The sequence below is a fragment of the Equus quagga genome, chromosome 7 (assembly GCF_021613505.1).
Source record: "Equus quagga isolate Etosha38 chromosome 7, UCLA_HA_Equagga_1.0, whole genome shotgun sequence".
Classification (NCBI taxonomy): domain Eukaryota; kingdom Metazoa; phylum Chordata; class Mammalia; order Perissodactyla; family Equidae; genus Equus; species Equus quagga.
This window is the reverse complement of record NC_060273.1, coordinates 21,570,224-21,582,553: the sequence shown is the minus strand read 5'-3', so window position 1 is coordinate 21,582,553 and position 12,330 is coordinate 21,570,224. Positions and strand designations below refer to the sequence as shown.

The 12,330-nt window shown below is 40.7% G+C and overlaps 1 protein-coding gene across 2 annotated transcripts in view; it reads left to right on the top strand.

The window, feature by feature from the left end:
• The window catches only part of XPO6 (exportin 6), a 96,125-nt gene that overhangs the window by 21,680 nt on the left and 62,115 nt on the right, over positions 1–12,330 (top strand). For both annotated transcript variants that reach the window (XM_046665774.1, XM_046665772.1), the window contains exons 2-3: positions 9,127–9,217; positions 12,032–12,144. In XM_046665774.1, coding sequence (XP_046521730.1) covers positions 9,127–9,217; positions 12,032–12,144 — 204 coding nt within the window. The remainder of the gene's footprint in view (positions 1–9,126; positions 9,218–12,031; positions 12,145–12,330) is intronic.

The window sequence follows — 12,330 nt, the reverse complement described above, 5'->3', positions numbered from 1 at the left end:
GATTTCTCTCCTGACTTTTTATGATGGGTATACTAGGGAGAGCCTAACACCATTGGCCCGTATCTACCAGGTGTGAGGTCACTGCATCGGAACACTTCCAGTTTTGCCTTTTACTCTCTCACCTGCTTACCTTCATGAGAAGCCTGTCTTCCCCTGTGTCCTGCCTTCGTGGTGTGGCTGGGCTTGGGTGGGAAAGGTCAATTCAGGATGGGAAGGGGGAGGTATTGCAGCTTGCCTAGCCGTGAAGAGGACATTAGATTTTGATCTGCGCTTGGTTTCTTGATACTCTGTAGCAACTTGGTAGAACCTGGAGGGGCGAAAGGAAGTGGTTATACCCCCAAATCCCAACAGTGTGTAATACAATCTGGAGCTTTTTGCCAAAATTTCAAACAAATGTTATTTTAACTGTTATTTGAAATTTCACTTCTTTCTGGGAATAATTTAGGATGAAGGTGGAATGGGTTTTACAAGAGACTTGCTCTTAAACTGTGCCGAAATGAAATTATTTACATATGATCTGTAGTGTTAATTGTGCTTTCACATTTGCAGCATATTTTTATAGTGGTCCAGCAACTTCACACACTTTCATTACCTGGTTTCATCTGATGCAGTGTAATGCTAGCTTTTCATCATCCTTAACAGCACTCAGAGCAGAACTCCTCCATGCTTCCTTAAGGGGTAGAGGAGCTGTCGCTGGGAAAGGGCTTTGGTGGCCCTCCTCCGTGACTTGACTGATAACTGACCGACTTTGGGCAAGATGCTCTCTCTGAGCTTTGTTTTCCTCATCTGTAAGACAAGATTGGACTTGCTGTTCACTAGGGTTTGTTTATTTTTCTCTTAAGAGTCTGTGATCCTGTTTTAGGATTTCTTGGTAGCATGCCTTTTGTTAATGTGCTCAGTCTCTTTTGAGCTTAATTGACTAGGCATACAGGCATAAACATTCATCCTCCTGGGATGTGTACCTGGGAAAGAGAAACAGATGGGATTGTGAAGAGAGAGCCTATTCTTGGCTATATTACTCATTTATTTTAGGCTGTTTCTTGCAGAATAACTATTTTTATCATTTGCTTTTTTGGCTGTCTAATTAAAGCCTTCTGACTGGAATCAAAATAAATAAGTATATAAAAATCTGTATTTTAGTTCCTAGTGGGATATGGTTGTTGCCCACCCAGCAGATGCACAATTTTAATGTCTAGGTTATGTAATACCTTTTTTCAGAAACTGTGTGTGATGATAAACCTGGTGTCTGAGAGAATAAGGTGCTTTCCTCCTTCCTGTTGTGCCCCTTTCTCACTTTCTCTTCCCTCTGCCCAGCTAGCTTAGAGCAGTGAGCAGCAAGGTAGAGGGGACCAATCCAACAGATGAGATTTTAAAAAACTTTTGATTTGGAAATAATTTCAAACTGACAGAAAGATTGCAAGGAAAGAGTAGTACAAAGAACACTCATATACCCTTTACCCACACTCACCTGTTGTTAACATTTTGCCCTGCTTGCTTTATTATTTGCACTTTATGTATATATATGCACATACATACATATATATACACACATCCCCACACAGCATTTTTTCTGAACTGTTTGAGGGTAAGTTGCCTACATCATGGCCCATTTCCACCATATAGTGTATTTCCTAATAGGGGTGTTCTCTTATGTAACCACAGTGCAGTTGGCAACTTAATTAATTTAACATTGATTTGGCACTTTTATCTGATCTACTATCTATATTCCATTTTTGTCATTTGGCCCAATTATGCCCTTTATACCATTTTTCCCTCCAGTAAAAGATCTAGTTTAGAATCAGGTGTAGCATTGACGTGTCTTGACTCTTTAGTCTTCTTTAGATTTGTGGTTGTAAATTTTTGAAACCAGTATACCTGTTCACTGGTGGCTAATTGGTGCCTCTTGTTTTTATGCATTGTCCAGTAGTACAGCAATAGTTTCCCAGAATAAAACGTACTGTCCTCTGTGTACTAGATATTTCCTCTAATTGGGCCCCATGGGGACAGAATATGCCACCTCGACCGTATCACTACCACAGTGGGACTGGTTGGGCTTTCTGACCCAGACAACCTGGCAGTCGTCCTGCTCCTAACTCATGATCCTCAACAGTACACAGATCCCTTTTGTTCATGGAGGACACAGAAAATCTGGGCTCTTTGTGCAAACCTAAGAAATACTAGGGGGAGTGTCTTGCCATTGGTCAACTTTGTGGTGGTTTTAGATTATAGCAGAAAAGTGCCTTTTAATGACTAGAGTTATGTTTAGATGCAGCCAAAGTGTATGTTTTAATCAAATACTGAGTATCTGCATGGTCATATTATACAAAGTTATATCTGTAGTTATTCCTGAAGGGCGCACCGGAACGTGGTGTGCTCTTTGTTTCTTCCTTTCAGTAGAAGACATTTTTTTCCTGCAACTTTTGTACATAATTTTCTGAGTTAATTGCTTTAATGTATATCTGTACCCCTAGAATCCCCTCCGTTTAGCCTTGCCTCTGTCTCTCTATCGCAAACAGGTGAAGGGAAACCACCTCCACATGAGTGAGGATGGCACTGAGAGCCAGGAGACCTGGCTTGCCACTCACTAGCTGTGCACCTTTGAGCAGGGCGTTAGGTGCCCCAGGGCTTCCCCTCCTGCACTTCTGAGTCCTAGACTTTGGAGGTTCAACTGGTTTCACCAATTGGTTTTTAGAGAAATAAAGTGAGATTTCTATTTCATCACGTTGTGTTTAGTTTGTTTTCTTAAAAGAACAGTATCTGCAGGTTGAGGCACAAAAGAGCAGTGACAGGAAAGATGGGAAGAAGACTTATTCTGAATACCGTTCTCCTGACTGGGGCTTTCTCAGTGTACTTTCTTGGTTTCTAGTGTTTTGAGCTGACTTTGGGAGGGGATAGAGAGATGTCACATTGATTCCTCTCAGGTGGTATTTTAAGCCCAGTGTTTCATCTCATTCTTGTATGCAGGCCTAAAGGCCAAAGAGATTTTTTTCCTCATCTGTTTTCTTTGCGGTGATGAAGAGTATAGGGAAGGAGAGTGTTTCTCTGTTTTTTTTTAGTTGTGGGTCCTTCTAGTTGTGGCATGTGGGACGCCGCCTCAGCATGGCTTGATGAGTGCTGCCATGTCCGCACCCAGGATTCGAACCCGCGAAACCCTGGGCCACCGAAGCAGAGCGCGCGAACTTAATCACTCAGCCACGGGGCCAGCCCCAGGAGAGTGTTTTTTTGAGAGTTTAGACATCTCTGGTAATCCTGTTAGCTTCTGGAGAAAGTTTATATGAGATTGGATTTCTTTCCTATGGCATCTATTGTAACATATCAGGTATGTTTTGCATACTTTCTAACCTTGGTCAGCAGCTAGTATAGAATCTCTTTTCTCAGAAACCTTCTTTATATGCAAGCAAATAGAGTAATAACGTTGCTCTAGGTATGCCACAGGAATGTTTGAGTGGAACTCTGGGATGCTAGCCCTCATTTAGGTTTGGTATCAAGGAGACCATGAACCTGAATATAGGAGGCCTATGTGATTCACCTCCTTGTAGAATACACAAAATGTGCCTCCTGGAAAAGGTGGCAAAAAGCTTGATAAAAGTTTCCTTAAAAAAGAGTCATTTTTTTCCTAATACCAATTTTGTAAAAAGGTTATCCTTTAGAGGGGGGTGTTTTCGAGGCAGTTAGGTAAAACATAACAGATTTAGTCAGGGTTTGAGAAAAGTGTCATATAGGTGCCTTATCTTAAGGGACAGAGCACTGTATTATCCACTTTCAGTCTGAGTGTTTTTACGATAAATTATTAGCAGTCTCCTGTTTTTCAAAACATATTCATTGAGTGCTTGTGAGCAAAGGTCATTATGATCAGAGCCCTTAAAGGGGGAATTTAAATAGAGTCATATATATCTTGAATTTGGAGGAATTACCAGTATTCCTGAGAAATTAAAGGTGAAATTAACAGTGTACTTGTTCCTTTTGCTCTCCTGAATTTGATCTGTATAATATTTGAGCACCAAACCGTGCTTCACGTGATAGAAAATACAAACGTATTAGGCAGTCTCTTTCCAGACTGTTTATGTTCTGGTTAGGGAGAGAGGCCTAGTATCTGTGAAGTATCGACAGTTTCAGATAGGATTTCCAGGCCCTACCTTGTTCCTGGCATTATGTTTACTATGTGCTTTACACAGATTATTTTTTTTAATCCTTAGAACAATCCTCTGTGTTAGGTTCTCTTATCATCCCCAGTTGTGCACAAGAGGACAAAGAATGACAGATTAAATAACTAGGCCAGGGTTGAGTTGTGTTCTGATCTGAACCCAAGGAACCCAACACCAGGGTCTGTGCTCTTTAATTTTGCCATTCTGAAATGACCGGAGAACAGTGCCATGGGCAGAACTCTATGGTGCTGATTACAAGACAAAGATAAAAGACGAAAACAACGAAGGGATCTTGTACTGTCAACTTTGTAAGAAATTTCATGAAGGTTGAACTATGAATCGCAGACCCAGGAATATTGGTTGACTCAGTAGTCCCTTAATAAAGGAGGCAGCAGTCTAGGTCTCTGGACCCCTGAACCGTAAGCAGTGCGATAAAAGGAGCGGATCAAGTCAAGGCAGGCACGGTTGAAAGCTCCTCCACTTTGCAGATTTTTGCTCTTTCTGGAACAGAAAACTTTGGCTTATTTTAGATATAGACGTAGCTCTCGAAGGGTATATATTCTGAGCCCAGTTTAATTCATCCTGCCTAAGGATTTTAATATGCTAATAAGGTAAACTGAGTCACTCTTGGGGAAGCATAGGCTCATGGGATTATAATACTTTCTGTTGCCGCCCGGGCAGCTCTGAAGACAAATAGGTGATGGTTCCCAGGGATCAGGAGTCTCATGCTCAGACTTCACCTGTGGGCCAGCTACTAGCCCTCAAATTGCTCTTAATAGTTGTGATAATAGAGGAAAAACATAATTTCTAAATTCAGAGTCTGAAAATACCAAGCTGAATGTTAAAAACAAGTATAACATTAAGATTTTAAAATTGAGTATGTATAATTACAGAAAAGTGAACAAATCATAATGCAAAGAGGCCATCCTTGTGTAACTAGCACTCAGATCAACAAAACAGAATATTACCAGCATCCCAGAATCCCTCCTTTGCAAAAGTAACCACTATTCTGGTGATAACACCATAGATTTGTTTTGCTTGTTTTTAAAGACTAACGTAGAAGGAATAATGAAGGATGTGCTTTGGCTTCTTTCAGTTAGCATTGTGTTTGTGAAACTCATCCATGTTGTTGCATGTAGCAGTATTCGTTCATTCTTGTTGTCTTATTATAGTCTTCTGATGAATAAACCACAGTTTATTCCATTCCACTGATTTTGGACATTTGGGTTCTTTCGACATTTTTGGATATTATGAATAATGGTACTGTGAACATTTTTTTGGTATACATTTACAAATTTCTGTTGGATATATTATCAAAGAATAGAACTGCAGGGTCATAAAGTATGCATATGTTCAGCTGCCAAATGATTTTCCAAAGTGGTTATGTCAGTATACACTCCCATCAGCAGCAGTATATGCATGTTCTAGTTGCTCAGCATCCTCACTAACACTTGTTACTGTCTTTTTAACTGTAGCCATTCTGGTGGATTTGTAGCAGCATCTTGTTTTTAATTTGCCTTATTTACCCTGATTACTAATGAGGTTGCACACTTATTTTATGTATAGACTTTTTGAATACCCTCTTTTATTACTAACTGTTTGCCTGTCAAAAAAATTAAGTCATTTGTCTTTTCTTTATTGATTTGTAGAGGTTATTTTATACTCTAATATGAGTTCTCTGTTATCTATATTGGAAATAGCTTCTCTAATTTTGTAGCTTTCTTTTACACTCTTCATTGTGCCGTCTGATGAACATTTCGGTTTGTCAGTTTTTTCTTTATGTTTAGTCCTTTTATGTGACCTGTTCAAGAAATTTTTCCTTTCCCCAAGGTCTTGAAGGTGTTCTTAGTATTTTCTAGAAGGTTTATTGTTTTAACTCTCACATTTTATAGCTACAATCCAATTAGAATTTTTTTGTGTTAATAGATCTCACTTGGTTTTAAGCTAATATCTTTCGTTAGTTCTTCGAGATTTGGGTCCTAAATCCCAACCAAGCACAAGATGGGAAGCAGTCAGCTGTACCTGAATCCTAAGTGCTCTCCGTCCATCAGTCGGTGCAGTGCTTGAATAGCCTTTGGGAATTGAAGCTTTCTCTCCATACTGCACCGTGGCACTTGTTTTTTCGTTAAGGTTCTTTGTCCCTTTATTACTTGAAAGTGTAGTCTGCACGGAATTTTACCATGTCCTTAGTTGCCATTAATTCCTTAACCCACTGCAATCTGGATTCTGACTTCTCCACCTGCTTGAAATAGCTTCCACTGGTTCCAGTGCCTTCTTGCCAAATGGGAATTCTCCAGTATCCTTCAACCATTTGCAGGTCTTGGACTTATCCTTTATGTCTTTACAACTCTGTTCTGATTGTATGACTTTGGCAGAGTGTCAGCCTCCTCTCCCTCTCCTGCACACTTACATAGTTTCATTTTGCAATCCAGTTGGAAAAGCCCCACTAGACATGTTTGAGACAAAGCCCTTAAGTCTGAGGGCATGACTCTCCAGTTTCAAAGTAGGCCTGTCCACTTTTATTGTTTTGCTTTGGTATTTAAGACCAATTAAAAAAGATAGCAGCCAGGACTACGATTAGGTAATTCCTTAGAGTTTACATAGCAGCTTTACCTGGATCACTTTATTTGACCCTCAGAACACCCTGTGAGGGAAGTATTAGTATTGCAGTTATGGAAGTGATTGAAAATGCAGACAGCACGTTATTTGTTATTGTTGAGAAATACCTGGTGATACCACCAGATTAGGTTTTGGAGTTTGCTTTTTCGTGTAACCATCATTTAGTGAGAACGTCCATCCCGTGGTTTTTGTGGATGCTTGCGTCTTTCCACTTTCTGTGGACATGTTAGCTTCTTGGGTTGGAGCTGGAGGGTGGGGTGGATGGGACTGGGAGTGGAGAGTTGGATTCTTTGGGGAGATTGTCAGGAACTTGCCCCAGCAGCCTTTAATGCATGGCTGATAATTGTCAAGTTCACAAACCTTTGCCTCAGGAACCAGTATGAAATAAACGTTGGTGGTTGATTTCCTGAATGTGATGAGCTCAGGTTTTTTCCCAGGATCTACTCTAACGTGACTACTACAAGAAAAAGTTGTGGAGTAGGTATCACTTGAAGGTGTGTCCTTCATTTTCAGGAACCCATTTTGCTCCAGAAGAACTACTGATTTATCTTAACTAAATAGGTAACTTTAATTCAACAAATATCTCTTGATTTCTGTTTATTTTTACTTTTTCCCAGTAAGTTACTTTAACATGAGATTTTCCTTTGATTCTTTTAAATCTTCCCACAAGTCTTTTTTTTTTTTTAAACAGCACATCCTCTTTTCAGATGAAATGGTATACCAAGTCAGTTTATGAAACAGGCCAAGGCATTCTTTTATTGATATAAATTCATTTTAGAAATTTTAATGTATAGCAGTTAGAAATTCTGTCAGAACGGTGAGGCTGTTTTGCAACACAAGAACTTGCAACAGGTTAAAAAAGATTGCAGTCTTATTTTAGTCTCATATTCCAGTTATTTCTGCATTTGAAAAAATTGTTTTTAATAACAGCTTAACTTGCAATCCAAGGATATTTTTCTCTTGAACTGGTATATTGGTTTGAAAAAGGAGTAGAGGGCTAGCCTTTGTCATAAATATAAAATTCAGGAAAGAAAGAACCTCAAACTCATAATTGCTAAAACTCTCGTACAATAATTCATCATTCAACATATCAGAGTTCACTTATCGCTCAGCCGTCATACCATGACTGCAGTGTGGGAGGGACAGCCATGCCTGGCACTCCTTCAGTGTGGCCCCTGTGTGCTGTGTAGTGTGCTTGCATTTGCTAGTTCTGTAGATGGGCTGATTCAGCCTCTATAATTAGTACTAGCCCTAAGAAGTGCTGGTTTATCTATAGAGGTGGCCCAAGTTCCTCAGGCTCCTCAAAAGTTAGTTACCAAATGGAGGCCTCTGGTAATATTACAGTTTGATACATAACTCTCTTGAGTGTGGATTTGTTTTAAAATGCAGTTTTTAATAGTTGGCTCTCACTCTGGGGGCATTGGAGAGGATATGGGAAATGGAAGGAGGGAAGGTGGGTGGGAAGAAAGGAATTGAGAGATAATTAAGAAATCAGAACTGCTGTTGAGTTTCGATTATCTTTGGGTAGATTAATGCCAGTGAGGATTCAGAAATGGTCTGAGAATGCTCACCTTTTTGCAGACGGGTTGTGTGAAGGAGTGTTTACTCAAACTCATTGGCTACAGCTGATGTCCCTTACTTCAGTGAGAGAAGAGGAAGTAGGTTTGGGGCTCCATATGGAAGAGGGAGAGGATGAGCACTGGGGGCCTTGGGCCCCTCTCCTCTCATTCTCCCTGAGCTCTTCTGCTGAGAGTCTGCTTCTCTGTGGGTCTGTGGTTGGAGGTGCTGTCTGCTTTTGAGTCCCTGCTCAGCTTGGCTCTTAGGTGGGCCTTGATCTTTGTTGGCTGCTCATGCGAGGTTGAGAGTGTGACACCTGAAGCGCCTTCAAGATACCCCAAGAATTCATCCAGCACTTTGACTACAGTTGCTCTGAATCAAAATATGGATAATTATTCAGACATGGGGTAAATGTATTGTTGATGGATAGTCTAGAGGGAACCCTAACTTTCTTCCTGAATCTCTTCACTCTACCTATTCACTTAGGGCCAGGGGCTGTTAATTTGCTCTCACTGTTTCCGGAATTAAATTTTGGATTATTTGCTCCTTTTTCCTTAGCATAAATAATTGAAAATCGATTGCACAGTAGCGTGAATTTAGAGAGTATGCTAAAGCTTTTGAGTTTTAAGTCACCTTGGACATTCTCTTCAGTTTTTCTTGCTTATACTGTGTATTTGAAGAATGCTGAACCAGGGTGTTTTGAGGAAGTAAGTGACGATTGCTTTTGAATGTGACCTGGAAGGAACTGAGGAACAATAGAACTGGAGGTACAGTGTATTGATTTTTTTTCAAATTCCTTTGATAGGCATCTGAAGAGGCCTCCCTCAGGGCATTGGAAAGTCTGATGACAGAGTTTTTCCATGACTGTACAACCAATGAAAGGAAACGTGAGATCGGTAAGTGAAGTGTTGAGTGTTAAGAGTCGTTTGTAATAAAAAGCCCCAGTGGGGAGGAAGGAGTTGGTAGCCTGGGCTGGTCAAGCCTGCAGGATTGCTCTGGTTCTGCTGGTTGGTGGCTGGTGAGGTCTGCAAATCCAACTGCGAGGGCTGTAGTCCATGGAGCCCGCTATAATCCATAGTGATGGATTGTCTTTCCTTTGGCCAAGTGTAGAAAACCCCTCCCTCTGCTTTGTTCTTAATTTTAGCAATATTGAACTTTCTAAGAAGTCTGTGACTATTAATTTAAAAAAAGTTTTGATGAATAAAGCCTTCAAACAACAGAGAGACATAGGTCTAATCACTTCCTGTCTTCTAGGAATCTCAGCATCTTCTAGAATGTCTTTTTGAATTTTATATTCATTGATATGAACAATATTCATTAAAGCATACTATAAACTAGGAATTGTATTCAAGGGTTAGATCTCTGCTTCGGGGACATGCTGCACTGTGGTCCTTGAGTAATCTTTTTTTCCTCTGAGTCCTCATTTAACCCTTGGACTTGAACATGAAAAATGTTTTTCTCTATCCAAACCTAAAGGTTTTTCTCTTGGATGTCTGTACTGATCTTACATTTGTTGCTTTCACCTCCTTGGAGGCCTTTTTCAGTGTCTTTGGGGCTCTGAAGGCCCATTTCCCTGCCCCATTTGGCTTCTCTAAGTGTTGGCCAGTTAAGTGTTGTGGCCAATTTCTACCTTTGGCCCAAAACTCAATTGGGGTTCGGATTTCCAGGTGGCCGGTAGACCTTTTTGGCTGCAGCCCATTTTCCCTTGCATCCTCTGAACATCACCTCAGCTTCTTGTAGGTGCTAACTTCTTATTTCCTTTAATTTTAAATTTGGTGGTCTCTTTTGGGGCTGCCCTGAACATGCCTTTCTTTTCCAAGGGAGTGCTCTGTAGAGGACCAGAGCATTTATAAACAAAGGTTTGCTGACAGAAGCTGGACTCAGTAGATGATCAGGCAGCTGGCTTAGAGGATCCGCTCTGCTTGCTTCCCCACGTTCTCTCTTACTGCTCAGTTGGGCTGACCCTCCTCCTGCCCCCAGAGTGATCCCCTTGTTAGTTTTATGCTACCAAATACCTTATAGTGAAAGTATCACTGGTGATTCTTACCAAAGGAGGTGAAAAACCTTTCCCTTACATCAATCTGCTATATTCCAACACTCATTTCCCTGAGTCCTTTTTGTAGCTTATGATTGAAATGCTTTTGGTTTTTCTCTTAATTTTTGGTTTGCAAAGCAAATATTGCTCACCTTCAACATTCATAAATTAAAAATGGAACCTTCTGAACATGCTTTATTCTAATCTGATTTTAAAATAGCTTTAAATAACCAGATGCTACAAATGTCTAATTTAAATGCAGGCTAAGGGGAATCTGGGTGTTTGGTTCTGTACAGTGGGCATGTCTTAGTTCAGTTCGCTTTGTACCTAGTCTTCATAGCTTTATTCGAGTGTGTGGGCTGCAACCACTTTTTGCTTCTTTTTTGACGTCTTAGGATAAACTAAAGACTTTCCTAGCTAGGTGGCGGAGAGGAGGGAGGCCTTTTATTGTAGTGGCTCCACCCACCCTCCACCAAAGGTGTATTATTCGTGCTCTAGAGATAGAGCTGTTAGCAGGGAATCTCAAGAGACAGTCTGGTCATTTTAATGGTGGAGGAAGCTGAAGCATCAGAGAGGAGCAAAGATTCGCTCGGGATCAGACTCAGTGAATTAGTGGCAAACTCTAGAACAGACCCCAAAATTCCTCATTTCCAGCCAGAGCTTGTTCTCTCTGGTTTGACTTCACCTCTAGGATTCATAGAAACTTGCACTTAGTTCTCAGAACAGGCCATCAGCTTCATTTTAGGGAATTTTTAATGAAAGTGCCCTGGTGCATTTAGCCTAAGTTGTAGGGCGCTCGCAGAGCAGTGACGTTAGGATTAGAATGGGCTGCTGGGATTCCTCCTTTTCCAAGGTCTTCCTAGAATCCATCAGGGTTGTTGCCTTTGTATTTTTGCCCGTTTTATGTCAGGTTTCATGAGCAGTGCAACAGGTCAAGCAAAGTGACTAAGGGACATCATGTCCAGAACCATGGTGACAGACTCTTAGTGCTTGCTGTCTGTGGTTCTGGCTGTTGCTACCAGCAGCCTGAGGAGGAAGAAAAGCATTTCTGGCTGATTTGATATGGACAGGGCTGCTCCTGGCAACTCGCATGATTGCTACTCTTACTTACGGACTTTTTTGGGTGGTATTTTGAAATGAAACCAACCCAAATGAAGAGAATTAGCCATCTCAAATCCTCTGGCATTTTTCCTATCCTGTATTTATAAGGTTAGTCTTAATCTTTTCTTTTCCTACTTCTCTAGCCATCATTTTGTGTGTGTGTGTGTGAACAATGTGAATGAGTGCTGAGGAGGTCTATAAAGCTGGTACCCCAGAGGAAACAAATTAACAATTAGCCATCATTTATAAGGGGAAATGATACTTTTATAGCTGTCTGTCCACACATTAGGTTAGGTAAGAACTTCAGCAGTGAAAGTTTCTCTGCCTCAAAGAGCGTCCACACTGGCTTTTAGATGACTGAATATACTGCCAGTGTTCACGGCCACCTCAGAGTCAGAAAAATGTTGTGTGGTCTGTCCTGTCTATCTTGAAAAATCAGCTGGATTTTCTAGTTGTTTTTGACGTCATTTACATTACATGGAGAGAGGCATGTTTAAAAAATAATGACAGCTCAGCCTTGTATTGATTTCATGTATTTTCATAGCCACCTTTTGTCACTATTTAACTTTTCCAGAGGAACTTCTTAATAACTTTGCCCAGCAAATAGGAGCCTGGAGATTCTGCCTGTATTTTCTCTCCAGCACTAGGAATGACTATGTAATGATGTACAGTTTAACGGTTTTTGAGGTAAGTTGTCAGGTAATTTTATACTGTTTTGAAGAGTATTTTGTAGTTACATTACCATGTCGTTGGTGCGAGACTGTAGCTTTGATGTATGGATGCTGGGAAGTGGTGGTAACTCAGCTCAGGGACTTCGGCCCACATGCTGCCTTTACCAGGATGTCTGAGGTTCTGGGGCACCTCTCCATCTTC